The 23,923-nt window shown below is 39.6% G+C and overlaps 1 protein-coding gene across 1 annotated transcript in view; it reads left to right on the top strand.

Annotated features, from left to right (window-relative positions):
- Positions 1-23,638, top strand: part of LOC144806452 (uncharacterized) — a 51,288-nt gene extending 27,650 nt beyond the window's left edge. Inside the window, exon 3 of the mRNA XM_078672814.1 lies at positions 19,531-23,638. Coding sequence (XP_078528940.1) covers positions 20,449-22,191 — 1,743 coding nt within the window. The 5' untranslated portion in view covers positions 19,531-20,448 and the 3' untranslated portion in view covers positions 22,192-23,638. The remainder of the gene's footprint in view (positions 1-19,530) is intronic.
- The last annotated feature ends 285 nt before the right edge of the window (positions 23,639-23,923 follow it).

The raw sequence follows: 23,923 nt of genomic DNA, 5'->3' as shown, positions 1-23,923 counted from the left end.
AAATGTTATTTAAAAAACCATTTTAGGGCAAATCAATGGGTCTCAGTAGTGAAATTGAATGCTTGTACATAGGACCTGCGCTCTGTTTCTAAAATGTTATTTAAAAAACGATTTTAGGGCAAATCAATGGGTTTCAGTAGTGAAGTTGAATGCTTGTACATAGGACCTGCGCTCTGTTTCTAAAATGTTATTTAAAAAACGATTTTGGGGTAAATCAATGGTTTTTATATTTTTGAGAAGGAATAAATAGTGTTTGCATGATTAAATAAATATTTTTGAACCTTTCACAATGATGTCACCTGTGTTACCTCAGATTAGGAAGCAGATTGAAATTCTTTCTTGTTGGTTTCTGTCATGTTTTTTGATAATGCTTGGTATCTACATTTGCAAGATAGAGGATTTGTATTTTGTGAAATAGTGAGGTTTCAGTAGTGAAATTGAATGCTTGTGCATAGGACCTGTGCTCGGTTTCTAAAATGTTATTAAACAAACGATTTTGGGGCAAATCAATGGCTTTTACATTTTTGAGAAGGAATAAATAATGTGTGCATGATTACATAAAAATATTTGAACCTTTCACAATCATGTCACCTGTGATACCTCAGATTAGGAAGAACACTGAGCTTCTTTGCTGTTGGTTTGTGTCATTTTTTTGGTAGTGCTTGGTAGGAATGTTTGCAAGAGAGAGGAAATGTATGTTACCTGTGTTTCCTCAAATTAGGAAGTGGATTGTGCAGATGAGGTGAGGCATGTCCAGGGGTGCAAAGGAGTTGAGGCCTGTGTCCATGAGTGCAATGGAGAGGACTTACCTCCTCTGACCCTTAGACAAGCATTATCTAATCTGTGCCCCTTGGACAGGCCTCAATACATTGAGTATAATTGATGGTAACAGGGTGCAGATGAGATGAGGCGTGTCCAGGGGTGTAGATGAACTGAGGCCTGTCTAATGGTGCAGATGAGTTTAGGTTTATTCAGGGTTGCAGATGAGGTGAGGATTGTCCAGGGGTGCATAGGAGGTGATGCCTGTGTTGAAGAGTGTAGTGGAAGAGAGGTCTGTCCAGGGGTGGAAAGGAGGTGAGGGCTGTGTCTAAGAGTGCAGTGGGGGATAGGCTTCATGAAGTGCAGTCCAGTGCACTCTTAGACACCGACCTCACCACCTATGCTCCCCAGGACAGACCTTACCTCATGTTTACAATCTGCTTACTAATCTGAGGAAACACAGGTGATAGCATTGTGAAATGTGCTAATATATTTTTTAATCATGCAGATGCTATCTAATCCTTGTCAATAATGGAAAACCAATTCATGTGCCCGAAATATTTTTTTCGAATAACATTTAAAAAACAGAGATAAGGTCATATGTATAAGCATTATAGGGTTTATATTGTTTACTTATTGTCACTGCTTTGTTGTTTGGTAATAGTGGTCTATAATGTGTTTTTTGTTTTTTTTGTTTACCACAGATTGAAATCAAGATTTCAATAGTAAGGAAATATGCCCTCAAGGCGGAGAAGAAGGAAAGATGCTAAGCGGAAAAAACCAAAAACAGCAACGGAATTAAAGCAGTCTCCTACAACAAATACTTCAAAAAACGCGAAAAAAGCTCCTGGTAAGACAACTAAGTCTTTTTTTCGGAACATATGTAGATTAAAAAAAATTATAATATACATGTGAATTTACAGAAGGAGAGAGCAAATTTGAAGAGGAAGGAGAGGCCCCCCAAAAATGTTACTACTGCAGCAGGAGACAATAATATGTATAGGAATAGAAGGCAAAATCAATTTAGGGACATTCGTAAACGAATGTTTCGCAATAGGGTAGTTTTAAATTTGTTAAAAAACGTTAAGAAAGGTAAACAAAGAGCTGCTTTTTACAAGAAAAAGAAAAATGTAGAGAAGATTGTTGATCAAGCTTTTGAAGTTAAGAAATAATTATTTATTTTAGTAATTAATAGAATTAGGACACTTAACAAGACAGTTGATGTTTTCAAATCAAACAGTAGATGCAAAAGAGTAATTAATCGAACTAATTTTTGTAAAGTTTTTTCTGGAGAATGGATCCATAGTTCAAGTTGTGAGCCATTTTTTAAGGAGGAGAGTTACTTCCAGGAGAATGATTTGGTGCATGCAGTTGACACCAGTGGTCGAGCATATGAGGTGAAAGATGGTTGTCCGATTGAAAAAGAGAAACTTGTGTCTAGAGATGCAGAAGAGGTGTTAGTTGATGAAGTTTTAGGGAGACGTACTATGGGTCCAGTGTACCCTTGGAAGTGTAGTAGTATTTGTAGTGTGCGACAGGATTCAATCGATGTGCTTCGTAATTTCTTACGTACATATAGTAAGAAAAGTCTAAAACAGAAAATGAAGATGTTGCAAGACTTAGATCCTTGTAGAGTGAGAGAAAACACAGGTTTGCATGGACATTCACTGGCTTGTCTTTCAAGAAAAGTATGTCGGAGTGTTTTTCATCATTTTAGGATGTTAGCAGTGCATCATAACAAAATGAGGAAATTAGTGAGAAGGTTGTATTATGCAAAAAGTCCAGCACTTAAGCTTAAACAGTTAAATAGTGCTCTTTTGCATGGAACTGAATTAGATGTGAAGAAGATTTGTGAAGAAATTGAGATTTGTTATTTTTGTGAAAAAGAGGACAGTGTAGAAATTGACACAGCAATTCAAGGTAATGTGGAAGACAATGTACAGATTTCAAGTACAGAAAAATTTGACCAGGAAATTTCCAAGTTTAAGGTGAAATCAAGTGAAAGGCCTAATTTTACTTGTGTTTGTTGTCGACGGACTCATTATAAGATTCAGACTAGGTTAGTTGATTTATATGCAAAAAGTGAAATGGAAAATAATAGTGAATGGAAGAATTTTGCAACTTATTTGTGGGTGGAGAATTCTTTTGATTTGAGTTCTGATCAGCGTATTTGTAAATATTGTTATAATAAATTAAATGAAAACAGAATGCCTGCTAGAGCTGTTCATAATAATCTTGAGTTGGTAGACATTCCTGCTGAATTGATGGATTTAAATACATATGAATCTATTTTGATTCAATGTGTCCATCCTTTTCAGGCTATTGTTCGCATGGAGCCTAAGATAGGGAAATTGCCTCCTTCAGATTTACAGAGAGGATTAAAGGGAAGAGTTGTTTATTTGCCTCTAGATTTCAAGAAAAATATTTATTCGATTGGTGTAGAAAAAGTGGAAGAGGAACCTTTAGTTATTCTAGTTAATGGGGTTCCGACAAAGAGTAAGAACATTTGGCAAGATTTAGTGGATGTTAGGAAAGTCAAAAAGGCAACGTTGTATTTAGTCAAAAACAATGAGTACTACAAACATGTATGTGTTGGAGCAGAGGAAATAGCTGCAGAAGAAGACAGTGATTGTTCAGCCGGCCAAATTGAAAAGGTTGATGTATCTGGAAATGAAGAAATATATGAACATTATACTGTTCATCCTTTGCATTCCAAAGAAGTAATGGGGAATGCAATTGAATTGTTTCAAATGAAAGCAGCAAAAGGAAGTCCCATTAGTGTATGGGAAGAAAGTTTGGAGGCTCGTTCTTTTCCACAGCTATTTCCAACAGGTCGAGGTGGACGATATGACGATCGACCACTTCAAATTCCTGCATCTGAATACCGGACTTTAACACCTCCAATGCTAAGGCATTTCCCGCTGGGTGCTGAGCATATTGAAAACCCATTGTTCATGACAAGGTCAGCTCGTCATAAGCACAGCTCCAGTGTACTGCATGACGAGCTGACCTTGTCATGAGCATGGAAGAGGTTAAGATTATATGCTGAAGATCCAAGGTTTCGTGTATGCATTCCATATTTGTTTCATCTACTGTATGAAAGTGACTTGTCTGGGCTTTCTTATGCAGTAAATCATATACTGAAAAGTGGAGCACATCTGCAAAATGTTTCGGCGAGGGACTTTATGGAGAAAGTGAATCTGCAAGATAATATTTTGGAATCTCATCTAATCAATCTCATGGCATGTCAGCGTGGTACAAACGAATATTGGTACCGTCGTCATGGGGAATTGAAATGTATGCCAAGAAACTTAGGAACTCCTACATGGTTCCTCACTCTTAGCTGTGCCGAGTATGCATGGGACGACTTCAATTTATACGCGAGGCAAATGCAAATATACAAAATATAGAATTCAAAACACCTGGAGAACTGTGTTCTTTGGATCCAGTGAATGTATGCAGATATTTTAATCATAGATTTGAAGCTATGATGTCTTTTATTACCAACAAAAAAAATCCTCACCTTGGAGAGGTTTTGGATTTCTTTTGGAGAAAGGAGTATCAAGCGAGAGGTGCTCCTCACATACATATGTTGTTGTGGATTAAAGATGCACCCAAATTTGGAACAGATTCGGATGAAACAGTGATGAGTTTCATTGAAGAGTATTCAACATGTGCTGTTCCGAAAACTACCGAGGAAAACAGTTTAAGGCAACAAGTTTTACGCTTTCAATCCCATCGTTGTGGGAAGTATTGTCGTTGAAAATTCAAAAACAAGGAAAAGTTCTACACAAAATGTCGTTTCGGCTTTCCACGACCAGTGATTTCTAAAGGAAGAGTAAATAATTTGATGTCTTCTCTGTGACATACTGTGACGAGGAAATCACCAAAAAATACATACAATTTAAAAAGAAACGAAGAATCCAAGTACATCAACGACAACAACCCAGTGATTTTGTCCATGTGGAATGCTAACATGGATATTCAATTCGTTGCTGACAACTCTATTGCTGTGGCTCGATATGTGACGTCTTACATCACAAAAAAAGAAAAGACAGAACTGAAGGAAATGTGGGAGGATATTTCACATGAAAAGAGTCTAAGCAAGAAATTATACAGTTACAGTCTGAAGATGTTGTCACATCGAGAAATTGGAGCATTTGAATGTTCTGATCGATTGTCATCAGCAAGTCTATATGCCAAATCTAGAACAATCATTTGGGTGAGTCTAGGTCTTGCTGCAACACGAAACCGAGTTTTGAAATCTGTACAAGAAATAGAGTATTTGGCGGAGAAAGAACCAGAAAGTACAGATATTTTGAAGACAAACATGTTGGATACATACTATCCAAATAGAAGTCCTCACCTTGAGAACGCTTGTCTCTATGAAGTTCTGCAAAGCTATATTTATAAGAGGAACATCAGAGAAGATATCAATAATGGAATATATGCTGTCATTGGATGTGAAGGATGTCTAGTGAAACAGAGAAAAGGTCATTTGGTTAATCATCGAAAATTGAGTTGCGAAAATCCAGACAAAAGGGAATTTTACTATTTGGCTCTTTGCAACTCTTTAAACCATGGCGAACAGAAGAGGAACTACTTGGAGATTTTCTCTATTACGAAGATTCTTTTAATGCAACCAAGGATACCATAGAATGTCCTGTTTTTCCAAATTATCTGCAAATGTTGAACGAAGAAATAGAGCAAGAAGCAACAATTGCTGCAGAGATTGCTAGAGACAGTTCTCAAAACAGTCAGAGTTCTACTTCATTGAGTCAGGATCCACTAGGAGGACCAATTATTCAAAATGAGGCTGCCACTGCCATGGATGAGGTGGAAAGAGCTATGGAACAAGCTGAAGAGGATGTAATTAACCTAGAAGATTTGGTGAAACAACTAAACATTGAGCTGAAACAGATATATGACGAAGTCACAGAACAGATTGAACATGGATTCAGTCATGAGAAAAAAGATTGCTCATGTACATCATTTAAGCCTGTCCAACTGTACATGAGTGGAGAAGCGGGAACTGGAAAAAGTTTTCTGATTAAAGCAATTGTAACTTATTTGCAGAAAAGGACTGAATCACCGCTGTCTTGTGTTGTAACCGCTCCAACTGGGCTGGCAGCACATAACATTAAAGGGGTTACTTTACATCGTTTACTGATGCTGCCAGTTGAGCATGATAATAAATTGCAATACCACAAGTTATCTGGAGATGCGTGTTCTGAAGTTTCGAGAATCCTGAAGAAAATGAAACTTCTTATCATTGATGAAGTAAGCATGGTCTCAAATCTAATGCTTGCTTTTGTGCATTTGAGAATGCAAGAAATTCTTAGGACAGACTATGATGTGTTATTTGGAGCAAAATAAATTATTGTTTTAAGAGATCTACTGCAGTTGACTCCAGTGAAAGGACAACCTGTGTTTAAAATGCTCACGCATGAAGATACCAGGAAGTGCCTAGGAAGCATTGGAAACGTTAATATATGGTTAAACTTCAAATATGCAGAACTGCTTCAAAATATGCGACAGGCAAAGGATGAAGATTATAAAAATATTCTGCAAGATGTAAGAATCAGAAAACTAAGTGAGCATGGGAAGGATGCTTTACATGCATGATTAATTTCAAACTTGTATCCAGATGAAAACATTCTTCCAGAGGATATTTTTAAGAAAATTACTGACAACATATCTGGGATATGTTTGATGCCAACTGTGAAAGAATGTTCCATGTTCAACAACAAAATGTTAAAGTTAGAAAATGAAGAGATTGTGAAACTGGAAGCTATAGATAAAATAGAGCATATGGGAGCAACAATTATTTTGTCTGAAAATTTGAAATCAAAATTGGATTAATTAGAGAAGAGTATATCTAAAACTGCTGGTTTTGAAAAGACTCTGAATGTGTGTTTAAATTGCCGTATCATTATGAGAAGGAATTTAAATGTTGAAAGAGGTCTGGTAAATGGAGCAATGGGTCATGTTGTTGATTTTGTGAATTACAGAAATAGAGATGGAATTGAATTTTTTAAAATTAAATTTGATGGCATTGAGGAAGTACAACAAATCAGTCGTTGTTCTGCTAGATTTTTGCTTGTAAAAGACTTATATGTTCGTCGAAAACAGTTTCCTGTTTGTTTGGCATATGCGGTGACAATTAATAAATCTCAAGGTTTAAGTGTAGATAGTGCTTTGGTGAACATTGGAAGTTCTGTGTTTAAAAAGGGTATGGCATATGTGGCATTATCACGAGTCAGAACTTTATCTGGATTGTACTTGGTTGAGTGTGATGAGACAAAGATTTGTGCAGATCTAGATTGTGTTAAAGAATACAATAGGTTAAGAAGAGAGTATGCTCCACATTTGCCTCAATATCCTCTGTTTGAAAAATGTGTGGTAGGCCGAACAAGAAGAAATGAGAATAATTGCAGTGAGGTACTAGCAAAAAGACAAGAAGTAGATGAAACTGTAATTGTAAGCAGAAAGAAAAAGGATTCTGTTGAAGATGTTGTTGGATTTCAATTTGAAAACAGTTCTGGTGTCGACTGCTATGCTAATGTAGTGGTTAATATTGTTTTTTGTCTTCAAAATCTACAAGAACAGATTGTTGAAAATCGAGATCAAACATTCTGCTGTTTATTGAAGTCTGTGTTTGAGAAATGTAACAGTGATAGAGCAAAATAGAAAGTGTTTCAGAAATTCGAAATCTTTTAGAAATATGTTTTGGTCAAAATCAATTTTCACAGAATATTCAGCAGGATTGTCACGAATTTTTTATGTATATGTTTGGTGTATTAGAAGATGAAGGTGTAGATGTAGAAAATCTATTTGGCCTTTATTATCAATGGCAGCATGACTGTGACAATTGTAGTTTATCAAGTAGTACTAGAATAGACACTGAAAGATTTATATTTTTGACTTTACCAGACTGCAAATCGGTGTCTTTCAATAATCTAGTTAAAGCAGCTGATCACAATATGGTATGTACCCAATGTAAGTCTGCAATGCTGTCCACATTATTTCTACAAAGTTATGGTCACTATGTCATTTTAATGTTCCAACGATGTAGACCTGATGGAACGAAATTGACAAATTCTATTAAAAATTTTGTGGCTTCTCAGTTATCAATTTCAGGAAGAACCTTTGCAACTGTAGCTAATATTTATCATGACGGTCCATCGACAAGATCAGGGCATTACACATGCTATTTCAAATGTCAAAAAGGGTGGAAGTTGTGTAATGATACTCATTTGACTTTCAAACAACGTTTGCCTTTTGACTTAAAAAACTCATACCTAGTGTTTTTAGAACCAAAATTAAAGTAAAGGTAATTGGCCTATGAAGACAGGAGCAGTTAATAAAAGTTAGTTTATTGTTTAAAATTATATTCTGAGTAAAATTGATCAAGATAATATAAAAAATTGAGTTGTCATATAGGTACTGTAAGTGGATCTCATAGTAAGTGATATTAGTATCATACGAAATGTTGAACATGAGTGAGCCAGAGATGGAATTATGAATATTTAAATATTGTGAAAATGTTGTATAAGCCTTTCTTTCAGAACGTCGGGAAAACGGTAATTTCAGAGTTTGTTTTAAGTAATTTGAAAATATACTGATACATCTGACACTATTTGGCCTTAAGGAAAAGTGAAGGAATGAGCAAAGAGTCATGACTGAAAAAAAGGAGTATATGAAAATATTGAAACATTTCAGATGTTCTTGGAGCTTTTCTTCTAGAAAGTCGATGAAATTGATTTTTTAGTGAACAGCAGAGTACTTTCCAACGAAAAGGACCTTCATGATGTACTATTTGGCCTAAAGGAAAAGTAAGTGAATCAAAGATTAGTGTACATTTGTGATTTTTAAGTTTATATGGGTTTTTTAAAAACCACCATCTTTTTGATTATGTTTTTTTTCCCGCTGTCATATGATGAGTAGTTTGAACTCACTGTTTTAAGTGAAATTCAATACATTCTGAGAACAGCAAAAATAAACTATGTAACATGTTGTACAAGTTATTCTATAGTTTGTATTGTGTAATTTAAATTGTATTCCCATTGTCTCACACTCACTTTCCTTTTTGCACCCTCTTTCAGCTCTTTTTACTCACTTATAATGTCTTTCTCTCACTCTGTTTCACCCCTGTTCCTTTACTCCACTTCTTTCACAACCCCTTATTCCCATTTCAACTGTCTGCATCCCCTCTCTCCCTTGCATCAGTTTTCAACTTTCAGTCTCTCTGTTTTATTTCCCTTTTCCGTGTTTTCCTTCTTTCCTGTTTTAGTAATTCCTCTTTACTCATTCAGCTCTTTTGTCGTAGTCTGTCACTATAACTCACCCACTCTCCCTGACTTATCTTTCTATGCTCTTTTCTTTTGTCCTCTTCTCTTTCTTTTTCCTTCACTACCTCTATGTCCTCAGTCCCTGACTCTCCTTGTGTTATGCTCACTTATGTTTATCTAGCTTCTATCATTTCTCTTAATACAAATTCACTGCTCCTCTCTCATAGTTCTTCATCTCCTTTTTTTTTTACTCCGGTTCCATTGCTACTTCTCATTTCCTATTATTCAGTGTCCTTCTCTTTACTTTCATCACCGAATCACATTCTCTCTGTTCCATTGCTTTACTCCTCTTACCCTCTCTTTCCTTCTTTTACTCCCTTACTCATTTTCCTTTCCTCACTTATTGTATTCCACTTCACTCAGTCCTTCCCTTAGTCTCTCGGTGTACTAACTTCCTCACTCCTTTTCCCTCAATCCTTCTATATTATCCTCTCTCCCTTCATCCCTTCACTCTATGACTCTCCTTCACTTACTCTCAGTTATCTTCCATTCCTCATTCTTCTAAATGCATCCTTAATTAGACTCCTTTCCTTCTCAGTCATTGTCTTTTTACTTCAGTTCAGTTTCCTGATTTAGTTTTGCTAACTCACATTCTTTTAGTATATTTCTTACCTTCAGTTCATTTCTCTCTTCTTATCTTCCTCTCTGTCAGTGAATCTATATGCCTTACTCTTAGTAATTTGCTCTCCTTCTATTTCTTTTACCGTCTTTTTGTCCTTCTACATTACTTTATTTCCCTTTCTGTGTCTTTTACTCGTACTTTATTTCTTAATACACTGTTATGATTTTTAACCTCTTCATTTGTATCTTTTATTTTAAAATATAGATTTTACTAATTATAACTTATTTTTTCTTCTCTCTTTCATAGATACAAAGTGAAGTAAAAAATGTAATTAAAGTTACATTAATTATATGGTAAGTGTGACAAAAAAAATTACGTTTGTCATCACCCTTTGCTTTAACCTCACTATTATTCTCTCACCCTACCTCACTCCTTTTTCCTTACTCTGCTTCCCTCACTTATTCTTATCCTCCATGTTTACTCCCCTTTCCCTAACTCCCCATCCACATTCAACTTCTTTCAGTCCCCCTGCTTTACTTCCCTTACCCTCTGTTCCCTTCCTTTGCTCCCTCACTCATTCCCTTTCCCTTAATCATTTACTTCACTCCTGTCACTCCTTCTCTCAGTCCGTCTGTCCTCACAGTTCCTCACTTCCGTTCCCTCAGTCTGTCTCTCTTACCGTCGCTGTCTCTGTCCCCTCATTCTGTCAATACTCTTTCGTCATGCTCACTCCCTACAACTCACCCACACTCCTTCACTTACCTTTCTTTGCTGCTTCACTTAATCCCTTTCAGTCACTCCTTCCTTTACTCTCTCCTTTCTCTCTGTCACTCCCCATGTCTTACCCTTATTCACTTTTATCCACCCTCTTTCACCCCTCTTTACTTAGTCACTGCTCTTTTCTAATCCTCCCTCACTGTTTTACTATCTAATACACAGTCCCTTTGTGTTGCCCCCTCTAGCTCTCTTTCTCTTAACATCACTCTCTCTGTCCCTTTCCCTCATGCTCACTCCTTTATTCTTTTTTTTTTCTTTTTTTTTGGTGCGTGCCGGAGCGTACCGTTACGCGTACCGTGGAGAAAAAAGAATGACAGAGTTTTTTAAAAATGTTTTTTTTTAAATAAATTAGAGGTAGTTCTAAAAAGAACAGTTTTTTTTATTCTTTTTGTTGTTTTATATTTTTTTTGGTTTTTTTAACATTTTTTACTTTTTTTGGCTTTTCTGAACAGTTTTATTTTTTTTGTGTTTTTTATGGGGAGAAACAAAAAACAAGGAATTGAAAACGGCTCAACTGAAGCAAAAAAAAATCAGGAAAAATTAAGGTTTCTTGGGGCATTTGTGGTTATCACCAGCAACATTGAGGGTAATGCTTTGCTCACCATAATTAATTGTTTTGTTACAATATATACAAGCAATTTTGTATCCCCCAAACTTTGTTTGTATATTTGGAATCATCTGACTTGCCTCTGGACCCGATGGAGTGGGTTCTTTGGTTGTTGAGGTTCGGGAAGATGATTGGGGTAGGTTTCTGCAGAGTTCTCTCACCTCTGCTGCAGAATAGTTATTTGGGTGCAAACGCTGCATGTGCCGAATCATTGTATGATGCCCAAAGGAATATTTTTTTGCAGGGTTCCCCCTGGATAGCACAGCACCACAGATGAGACAAGTCACCTTTGCAGCGTTTACTTTTTTGGAACCCCTTGGGATTTTATAAAACTCCCATATGAAGTGCTCCCTAGGTTTGTATGGGGTTGTGTCTTCAGGCAGGAACTGCCTTCTCTCTTCCTCCTCTTCTTCCTCCTCCTCCTCCTCCTCTTCTTGACCACCAATGTGATGTTCTGGTGGTCCTTGTTGTGGTGGTGGTGGTGGTGGTGGGGCAGATGCTCCAGCTGCTGATAGTACTGTAGCCATATCTGTAAGCAAAAAGCAGGTCTTCCTCACTCAAAGAACAAAGTGAGAATGAGGAAAAAAGGTGGGGGCTTTCATCATTTGGAAAACAAAACTGTTCTGAACCAATGAAAAGTGTTATTTTCAGGTCACATGACCCGACGCGCTTACGCTACGCGCCCCGGTGCGCTCCGGGGGGGCGCGCCCCGGGGCGCGCGCTCGGCGGCGCTTACGTTGCGCGATCGAATGCGCTCGGGCGCTTCCGGGTGCGCTTACGCCGTGCGTCATAAGACGCATCACGCGGCTACGCAATACGTCACGATGTTGTTTTCGTTCGCGGCAATAGCGCTAACGGGAAGCTCACCGGTACGCGCAACGGGACGCGTAACGCTGCGCTTACCGGTGAGCGCATCGGTACGCGCCCCGGCAGCGCACCAAGGCAAAAAAAATTTGAAAAGGGAAAATTTACATTAAAAAAGAGTTTTATATAAATATACAATATAGGATTTATTATAAAAAATATTATATATCATAGCTATAGATATTAGCTATTAAAAACATATGAAATTCACTGAAAAAAACTTATGTTTGAGGCCTTATATATGGTTAGGAATTAGCATTTACAAAAGCTATGAAATTCACTGAAAAAAACATAGGTTTCACATCAGTTATAGTTAGGAATTAGCATTTAAAAAACCTATGAAATTCACTGAAAAAACCATAGGTTTCACACCAGTTATAGTTAGGAATTAGCATTTAAAAAACCTATTAAATTCACTGAAAAAACCATAGGTTTGACACCAGTTATAGTTAGCTGGAAATTTTACTCGCATAAAACCAATGAAATTCCCACGTTATAGTTAGTTGGACTCACTATAACTTGCGCGTGCAATGCACTGCTGATGACGTCACATATTACATCACTCATGACATGGTCAATGACATCACTCATGACATCACTCATGACACCATCCTTGTGACAGAGTGACAGACCTCCTTTCACTGTAATGTAACCCTGGAAACACATATTCAAAAATAGAAACTAACATTTTCAAAAAAATGGAGATACCCATACCAGTTACAACAACCAATTCAATAATTCCACCATCTATATACACATCCACTCATTGACCAACAGTTCTATATAGTCACTCATACATATACTCACTCATCATATGTAGTGATACACCTATACATCCTGTTACACACCGACAGTCATCCAAAAGATACTTTCACACATACTCACACATGCAAATAAACTATTAAACATCCATTTATTTGCATATACAGCTATACACACACTACCACCTTACTTCTAAGGAAACTTACACATACTTACTCTCTTAAACAATCACTTATAGAAACACATACTTATTTAAACAGGAACTCTTACAATCCCTCACTCTCACATATACTCACTTATATACATCAATATTCACATATATTAGATTAAATCATATGTAGTTACTGATAAAGACACTAGTGAGACAGTCATTCACTCACTAACACACACATATACACACTCATCCACCCATACAGTCCTGCACATATGCTGTCTTCAAAACACATAAAAAGAGAGTCAGTCACTCATGCATCTATGTGCTAAGTAATACCCCCACCAAACCATACAAACACTCATACTGATACTAAAAAAAACATCTAATAACCCATATACATACACATGTAGCTACTCACCAACCCATGCAGCCACTTATACACAAAGTGAAACACTAATGCATATATTTAAATATTTAAACATTACTCACAAATATATGTATTCACTAAGATACACTGAATAAGCCAGTTAACCAATCAATTAAAAAAAAACATCCATTTAGACACTTATTTAAACATTTATTATTCCATCAACTTTTACATATACATAAATAACACATTTATATTTCAGAAAGACACACATTCACTGGATGGTGTCATCAGTGATGTCATGAGTGATGTCACTGACCATGTCATGAGTGATGTAATATGTGACGTCATCAGCAGTGCATTGCACGCGCAAGTTATAGTGAGTCCAGCTAACTATAACGTGGGAATTTCATTGGTTTTATGCGAGTAACATTTCCAGCTAACTATAACTGGTGTCACACCTATGGTTTTTTCAGTGAATATATATATATATATATATATATATGACCGCTCCACTCGCACCAGCCTGTTGCACTCAGAGGCGGGTGCCTGCCAGTCGGGGGTGCACCCGACACAATATTTCGCTCCAACAATCCCTCCCCGTAATCCACGGGAACCAGGAGGCAGCACTCCAAAGGTAGGTACACAAATCAATTGATTTGTGTACCTACCTTTGGAGTGCTGCCTCCTGGTTCCCGTGGATTACGGGGAGGGATTGTTGGAGCGAAATATATATATATATATATATATATATATAAACACTAGCTGTCACCAGTAGGTAGTTATAGTTTGGACTTTTTTGCTTTGCTAATAACTTTGGCTCCATTTGACGAATCTACATAAGTTTTAAAGCTAGTTAACCATCTAATTCAGCTACTGTCTGGAAACCTTTAGGGTCATTAATCAGTAGAGGTCGAGAGAAAGGGTTGTCCCAAAATGCCTTTTCCCCATGCAATTTCCCATAGGGGTTTGAGACATGACTACAGGCTGGACCGCTGAACAGAATTACCCCAAATTTGGCAGCAAGCTAGAGCTTGGTCCAGAAAGATCTCTTTTTATAATTTGGTGCAAATCCATTGATTAGTTTTCAAGTAATTAAAAAGAAAAAGATTCAGCAGCATGACGTCTTGCGGCAGCACCTTGCAGCGCTCTCCTCCATGGTCAGCCGACAGCCCCGCTTCAGCCCCTGGGCCCCCTCTACATGCTGAGCTGCATGGGAGCCCCCAGGTAATTGTTGCACTTTGCATCCGGGTCTGCATGTGCTTATGGCAGAGCACGGATAGGATATATATATATATAGAAAGAGATATTTTCACTGAAAAAAAACAAAGTTTACAGGGACGTTATAGGTAGGAAACAGCATCAAAAACCTTAGAAAAACATGGAAAAAAACAAAGGTTAAAGGGACGTTTACTTAGGTTCAGATTTTACACACACAAAACCGTAGACACTGAGCAGTTATAGTTACGTGGGCTAACTATAACTTACACTCCCCACAATGCACAGCTTATGAAGTGGGCAGAGAAACACATGAAAAAAATGCTCCTGCCCGTAGAGCGCAGGATTGTAAGCTGCTCCCTATGGGTAGGAACAATGCTGTCTCCCGCTAGCATCACGGGGACTTTGGGACCCCCCCCCCCCGGCCCCCAACGATGATGATGTGGGTGCCCTGGCTGGGCTCAAGGGCACCCACCCTTTACCGGCAGGGCCAATTTTGTAAATCTTTCGTTAAGCGTGGTCAAGGCATATGTATGGTAAAGATTTGCGTGGTAGAGTTGTTACGTGGTAAAGGCATATGTGGTAAAGGCATTTGTTGGAATGTATGACATTATAATTAGTCTAATCCTGCACTATCTCTTGCCTAGAAACTAAACCCTGAGCCTATATAAACAGGAGGACACAGATGGCCCCCCAAAAATGTGCAAAATCACATGTAGTGGGAATTTCCTGTCACATTTTCATCACATTGCATTTTCCCAGTGTATTGTACCATTTCCCCAGTTATGCTCGCATAAATGGTGCAACGTACCGTATAGCACTACTCGCCACCACGTTTAGAGGGTGGTCCAGTTCTCTTCCTACTCTGTACGGAGAGTTACTCTAGCATTTTATTGAAGTGAAACTCGCTAAGTGTCAGAAAGTGTCACATTGGAGTCTGTGAATGCTTACTTACTCACAAGTAAGCAGTCTTTTACAAACTGACAAGGTGAAGCATGCGTGCACTGCATTTACTAGTGTGTGATTCTACACATGCAAAACATGTACACCTGGCAGCGATCATCTGCGAAGTTTTGTTTTCAAAAATTGTTGAAAGAGCTGTGAGTCCTCAGAACTCCAACTCTTTGTGCATAAATAATATAAGCTGTAAACAACTCTTCAGGTGACACAGACAAGCCCACTGACACCAAGAGAGAAACAATAATGATGGTTATTCACAGGCCCTGGAAAACCCCCTAGTCCTGCTCATCATACAGACCCATCTCCCTCCTAAACATTCTTGCTTAACTATTCACAGGCATTCTGGCACACATCTTAGACCATTCATAATGGCCTTATGACTGCAAGTCACAGCAGTGGTGAGATAATACTGTGCCATTAATAAAATGGATGCTTTCCAACACTGAGAGGACACTGGACAACATGTCCGCCAAGGGCCCGATTTATATTTAGGCGGGTGGTTTATTCCATCATAAATGTGGCAGATGTCCCGTCCACCCTATTAAAAGTGCATTCTATCCTGTGGCAATTGTAATAAAGCGATCAGGATCTGTCATGTTTGAGGCAATAACCTGTCTGATAACCTCTAAATCAGGCCCCATGTCTGCAACAAGTGTTGTAGAAGGAGCGAGAACCAGCATTATAGGAAGAGGGCCTAGAAGCAGATATAGACCCCGAGTCACTGAAAAGGGATCTGTGTTGGAGAGAGAGGACCAATAGCAAATGAACCCTTCAGTCTCTTGTTGGAACACCCGAGAGTGTTTCATAGGATGCTTTTGTCTTCTTATGAACTGATTCGTGAACCCTCACCTGGATCTCCCTCTCGAGGCAGACGGCCTCCAGGTGGTATGTTTCCTGAGGCTCTGCTCCCCTCAACTAAAGGCTCAATGTGGTGACACCCACGCAGCAAGTGTCCATGTGAGGCCGCAGGAATAGGATCCAGTGGGCACCAATACACCCCCTAGTACAGATGGGAGCAGATGCAGAGGGGTGCACCCACCTACCTGTGGGCCTCCTCTGTACATCATAAGCCCCAACCTGTGCACCTCCTCTGTTTATACCTCATAGGCACCTACCACTACATCTCCTGTTTATACCTCATGAGCATCTACCTGTGCACCTCCTCTGTTTATACCTTATGAGCACCTCCTCTGTTAATACCTCGTAAGCACCTACCTGTGCACCTCTTTTGTTTGTACCTCATAAGCACCTACCTGTGCACCTCCCATGTTTATACCCCATAAGCACCTACCTGTGCACCTCCTCTGTTTGTACCTCATAAGCATCTACCTGTGCACCGTCTCTGTTTATACCTCATAGACACCTACCTCTGCATCTCCTCTATTTATACCTCATGAGCACCTACCTGAGCACCTCCTCTGTTTATACCTCATAGACACCTACCACTGCATCTCCTGTTTATACCTCATGAGCATCTACCCGTGCACCTCTGTTTATACCTCATGGGCACCGACCTATGCACCGCCTCTGTCTGTACTTCCTAAGCACCTACCTGTGCACCTCCTCTGTTTATACTCCACAAACACCCTCCTGTGATCCTGCTCTGTCTTTGCCTCATAAGCACCTACCTGTGCTCCTCTTCTGTGTGTATCTCATAAGCACCTACCTATGCACCTCCTCTGTTTATACCTCTTAAGCACCTACCTGTGCACCTCCTCTCTTTATACCTCATAAGCACCTACCTGTGTACCTCCTCTGTTAATACCTCATAAGCACCTACCTGTGCGCCTCCTCTGTTTGTACCTGCCAGATGAGCTTCTGAAACGAAGCATGTGATCATCATACTACCAACCATGGCTTCTTGACTATCAGGCTATGACTATTATCTGACGTCTGCTGTGTGCATGCTTCAAGTGTGTCCCTTGCCTCACCCAACAATAACCTCTGTAGAGTGAGTAAACTGAGGGGAGTCGGGAGCTGAAGGACATGGAATGAGGTAAACCTGGATAAAAGAAATGTAGGATGGGAGAAATGAGACTTCACCTGTGGACAGCAGACAGCTCCTCCAGCTCTACTAAAGCCCTGTTGAGTCACAGAGTAGCATCCTGGCCTTCAAACAGATAATAATATAGCCTTATAGCCTGCCGTAGAGGACTATACCACCTATTAAAGGCCCTCTCCAGTGTTAAAGGCCTCGAGCCGAAGGCGAGGGCCTTTAACAAGGGAGAGGGACTTTAATAGCCAGTATAGCCCAGCTACGAAGGGCTATAAGGCTATTAGAACATTCTGCCTCTAGAGGACAGAATTTTTTAACAAAAAAGAACAAAGCCTTATGGGAGCATGAGGGGATTGGAATCCCATCAGAGTCCCTGAAGCCTTTGTTCACAGACAGAGCTGTGAACAAAGAAACATTGGAATGTTGGAGCTCCAGGCTTACACCAGCCATTATAAGCCCGGAGCACTCCATTGTTTTCACTGGAGCTCCCAGCATTCCAATGTTCTAATAAGTCAAATATCTTGAAAATGTTCAAAAACAAAAACAATTATTAATATGCACACATCTGTCGGATTGGGTTATATTTCAGTTAAATTATTGGTTGTGATGGATTCTCTATGAGGAATAAATGACTGATATAGTTGAATAATAAATGACATGATTTAATGTTTGTTTGCCATATCTGTGTGCGCAATGTAAAAACGGGCCATTATAATAAACCCTGGAAGGAGCTGCTGATTGAAATACAACAGGATCATAACTTTACCTACTTTAGGAACAACTAAAGACATACTTTTTAAGTTGTCTTTCAGGGCAGAATCAGTCAATAGTTCGCGGGAGATGGATATATAATACGCTGATAGAAAATCCACCTCAACTCAGGATAATGCTCCAGTCTTCCAGGTTAGAATGATCTAGAAATGCTTGAACTATGTGGAAATGTGTTGAAGGTGACTTAGGGCTTTATTACGAGTGTGGCGGTCTTCCAATCGTACTACCACTGCGAAGGTACCAGGCAGGCTGCCAAGCCCATTGTGAGCCCGCCGCCTGAATATGACCTAAATCCAGGGTGGGTGGGCGGTGCAGCAGCAATCTCACAGCGGCTGTATTAGGCTCATTAGAGAGCCTAAACAGCATACCACCACCTTAAGAGTGCCTGCAGCACGTTCCTGCACCATGTCATGCATGCCACACTGTGCAGGAACAAGGGTGCAATTCCATGGGGTAGCGCAACATGTGCCCCCCGCATGCAACCCCAGGAGCAGAATCGGCAGGGCCCTCTGAAGGCCCCCTTACCTGCATGTCCTTTATCCTTTTCATGGTGGGATCGCCGCCATGAAAAGGGCGGTGAATATGCAGACCGTAATATGCTCGGCTATGTCGGCATCGGCACTGCCAACATATTCAGGGTGTTTGCAGACAGCGGGATCCTTGATCCTGGCGGGGTGGCGGACTCATGGCGGTCCCACCACCACACTCATAATACGGCGGTCAGACCGCCAGGATGGTGGCAGTTGGATCGCCACCGTGCGTACGGCGATCATGAGGGCCGTCGCACTCGTAGTAAGGCCCTTAATGAGCTGCAAGGTAAAGGCGGGAGTTGGCATTTGAGCTGATCCAGTGTGAACAGGAAAGCATTGTGAAAAAGGTGTCTGGAGTTACCTTTGTCATATATACTTTCTAAAGAGTTACCTTTGTCATGTATACTTCGTGAAGAGTTACCTTTGTTATACACTTCCTGAAGAGTTACCTTTGTTATACACTTCCTGAAGAGCTACCTTTGGTAGATACTTCCTGAAACTAAATTAACGGCAGCGCTTCCTGATTCCTCTCTTTATCCACAATCTGTTCTGTTTAAATGAAATCTTGTCCATGTACATCTACCTAAAACTCTACCTGTAGCATGAGTGCTCTGTGGCTGCCCTTTCTTTAGTAAGTTACTCTGTGAATAATGGTAAATCACTGCCTTTTCAGAAGTAAATAAGATGTGACATGTTCAATCACAGTTTTAATGAAATATCCATGTATGCTAAAATGTTCCTCACTAAATTTCAAATATTGAAGAGAAGAGATGTTACAGCTGGTTAAATATTGTGTATTCACATTCTATTACATTTGCATTTAGTAATCTTGCATTTCTTTACATCCAACAGAAAATAAGCCTTAAATGCATGGATTGATTATGAATAATGAAGATAACCCATCAAACCTGCAAAAAGTATCAAAAATAAGGAGCTCCAAAAACATCAGTGCAATCAGAGGCAGATGACAGATTCTGGAAGACGCAGTCAAAGGCAATTCAGTGAGTGTTCGAGTCTGAGATCTGCACCTCGACACCCCAAGATAAAGAAACGACCTCTACAAAATTAAGGCAACAAAACTGACAAACCACCTGCTGTATAAACAAGCGTCCAACACCAGCTTTGATCATGAGGCCGGTATGAGAGTTGGAGGAAGGTCTCTTGTCTATTTGGGATCCATAGCTTGGAGCAAACTCCCTCTTCAGCTTTGAGCTGTTAGCAACATGATAATGTTTAAAAAAGGTTGAAAACTTGGCTTTTTGTCCATGTTTGAAACAAACTGATTTACTTTCTTTTCTGACCTGTGCTTTGACCCGCGACACTCTTTGAAGTAGCTGTACACATTACGAGTCGCTTCACCATCATGATATGGCTAGAGCCGTGCTTCGCTATCTAAACTGGCAACAGACCACCATTCAGTGCTCTAGGTGTATTGTTAACTCTTTCTAGCCAAACCACAGGCACCAGGGAAAAGCACAACGAAGTGGAGTCTAACAACTGAAGGCTAAAGGAAAGCGGAGTTCTGCTCTCTGAAGTACAGAGTATTCTCCCAATTTGCACCTACTGGAAGGAAGATTAAGCTTTACCCGCAAGCAGGCGAAGCCATTATCCAATCTAAAGATGCAATCACCCACAAGGAAGCCTTCCTGATATTATGAATGTGGCAGGTATTTAGTGAGTCTTGTATTTTATTGATAAATCGGAAATCAAGCGTCCAAAATATAACACGAATACAGGGAATGTGAAAATAACGCAAGTAGTTTATTAACTATGCTGACCCTTCAGGAAACACGGTCAGGAAAAAAATTGTGCAATTCCACTGAATATGTCAAGAACTTTAGCCAAATAGAAACCATAAAAGAGCATCAGCGAATACAAACAGGGGAAAAACCATACCATTGCACTGAATGTGTGAAGAGCTTCAGTCGGTTATCACATCTCCAAACACATCAGCGAACACACACAGGGGAAAAACCATACCATTGCACTGAATGTGTGAAGAGCTTCAGTCGGTTAACAGACCTCCGAAGACATCAGCGAACACACACGGGGGAAAAACCATACCATTGCATGGAATGTGTAAAGAGCTTCAATCAGATTGCACACCTCCACAGACATCAGAGAATACACACAGGGGAAAAACAATACCATTGCAAGGAATGTGTGAAGAGCTTCAGTCGGTTATCACATCTCCAAACACATCAGCGAACACACACAGGGGAAAAACCATACCATTGCAATGAATGTGTAAAGAGCTTCCGTCAAATTGCAAACCTCCACACACATCAGAGAATACACACAGGGGAAAAACCATACCATTGCATGGAATGTGTAAAGAGCTTCAATCAGATTGCAAACCTCCACAGACATCAGAGAATACACACAGGGGAAAAACCATACCATTGCAAGGAATGTGCAAAGAACTTCAATCAGATTTCACAGCTACACGTACATCAGATTATACACACAGGGGAAAAACCATACCATTGCAGTGAATGTGTGAAGAGCTTCAGTCAAATTACAAGCCTCCACACACATCAGAGAACACACACTGGTGAAAAACCTTACCATTGCAAAGAATGTGTAAAGAGCTTCAGTCAATTATCACACCTCCGCAGACATCAGAGAATACACACAGGGGAAAAAACATACCATTGCAGTGAATGTGTGAAGAGTTTCAGTACGTTAGCAGAACTCCAAACACATCAGCGAACACACACAGGGGAAAAACCTTACCATTGCAGTGAATGTGTGAAGAGCTTCAGTCAATTATCACACCTCCACAGACATCAGAGAATACACACAGGGGAAAAAACATACCATTGCAGTGAATGTGTGAAGAGTTTCAGTACGTTAGCAGAACTCCAAACACATCAGCGAACACACACAGGGGAAAAACCATACCATTGCAGTGAATGTGTAAAGAGCTTCAGTCAGTTAACACGCCTCCGGACACATCAGCGAACACACACAGGGGAAAAACCATACCATTGCACTGAATGTGTGAAGAGCTTCAGTCGGTTACCAGACCTCCGAAGACATCAGCGAACACACACGGGGGAAAAACCATACCATTGCAATGAATGTGTGAAGAGCTTCAGTCTGTTATCAAACCTCCACACACATCAGAGAATACACACAGGGGAAAAACAATACCATTGCAAGGAATGTGTGAAGAGCTTCAGTCGGTTACCAGACCTCCGAAGACATCAGCGAACACACACGGGGGAAAAACCATACCATTGCAATGAATGTTTAAAGAGCTTCAGTCATATTGCAAACCTCCACACACATCAGAGAATACACAAAGGGGAAAAACCATACCATTGCAAGGAATGTGTAAAGAGCTTCAATCAGATTTCACAGCTACACACACATCAGAGAATACACACAGGGGAAAAACCATACAATTGCAGTGAATGTGGAAGTAGTTTTACTTACTCTTCAGCATTAAGAAATCATCAGCGAGCTCACAAAGGGGAAACAAATCTTTTAAATGCCATGAATGCTTGAAAAGCTGAAGTCCATTATCAATCCTAAACAGGCATCAGCGAACACACACAGAAGAGAAGCCTTCAAGTGCAGTGAATGTGTGAACAAATGTAGTCAATTATCAAGCCTATGTAGACATCAGCTTGCACTCACTCTGTAAATACCGTACAACTGTAGTGAGTGTAGAAGTACCTTTAGTGCATCTTCCGCATTAAGGATTCATCAGTTAATGCACACAGAGAAAAAACCTTTCAGGTGCAGTGAATGTGTGAATATCTTCTGTCAGTTATTAAACCTACGGATACATCAACTAACATACACAGAGTAAAAAAGACCATTGCAATGAATGTCAGAAGTGATTTTGTCAATTGCAAACACACCTGGGGTAAACCTTACAATTGCTTTAAAAGTGTGACGAGCTTTTGTCAATTTCTGATCCTACATAGCCTCAGCGAACACACACCTTCATTTAACTCACTTAGAAATAATCCCAGAGATGCAGTGAATTCAAAAAGAACTTAAGAACATTAACAATAATATTGACTCATCTGAGGACATAGACAGGGGCAGAACAGTGCAGTTATTGTGAGATGAAGGAATTACAGGAACAAGTATATAATTATGTTAGTTATTCAAATACCAGATGAATGAAGACTCGACTAGAAGAAATGAAGAAAACCAAAGATTTGTAGAATATTGAAAGTGTCTGTTCCCAGTGATTGTTCACTTCCGTACACATAGAAAAAACAACGTGATATAACAGGAAATCCACTGGGAGACTAGCACAATGAGGAATAAAAGAAAAGAAACACTGGTAGTTTTTATTTGGCAATGAAGAGTTACAAAGAAAAACATCCAAGTGTTCCGGTTCATGCCACCTATGAAAGTGTAGGGATGAATATGATTCTGCCTGCACATATTGCTATATTAGCATAAGTGAGTTAGTTGTGAAAACGCCATTTTGCTGCTTTTGCACATGACACAACATCTCTGTTTTTATAAAGACAAACTGCTTGCTTTTCCTTCACATGAGAACGGTCTGTTTTTCATATCTCTAGACTCACACTGCGACCTCAAGTCTACACAAAGTGTTCAAGGTTAAAATAACAATGTATGCTGTTGATGCAGGTTGATCGGCCCACGCTCTAGACACAACACAAACACAGCTGCTCATTTCTGAAACTCATGTGCTTTAAATATTGCACTGCATGCATGAGTGTAGCACTTGGGAAAAACCTTTCAATCGACAAAGAGCTGTGCTGATCTGGGATGGTTCCCAGTTTTAACCTAGAGATCTTCTATTATCATAATACCTAGCAAGGGGAGGGTGGTACACACGGCGCTATAGACCTGGTTCCACTATCATTATAATATGATTTCTCCCTTTGTATTTTATGGAATTTTAACAATGTTGATTGTATTGATTTTATGCATCTTTATACTTATGTTAATAAACATACTGCATCTACAGTGTCTCTGATTGCTCACGATGTGGACATTTATGAAAATAAAAACAAAAGAGTGTTCTTGATTCCCACTATTCCTGAGAGGTCCCAAAGTCGCTTGTTCATTGGTAGCTTCGCTGTAGTACGGAAAATGAACGAGACACTGTTGCTAGTCGGATAGGGGTTCTGGGCACTGAGGTGGATTTTTGGTACACCACAATACACTGAGGTCCTGGTTTCCTGCGCATAGTTCTGTACATGAGCAGAATTCCCACAACATGGCGCCCAAAGTCTTGGTTAGTGCTCGT

Source organism: Lissotriton helveticus (genome assembly GCF_964261635.1).
Source record: "Lissotriton helveticus chromosome 1_1 unlocalized genomic scaffold, aLisHel1.1 SUPER_1_unloc_75, whole genome shotgun sequence".
In the NCBI taxonomy this organism is placed as follows: Eukaryota; Metazoa; Chordata; class Amphibia; order Caudata; family Salamandridae; genus Lissotriton; species Lissotriton helveticus.
The sequence above is the reverse complement of the archived record's forward strand: the minus strand, read 5'-3'. Positions and strand labels throughout refer to the sequence as shown.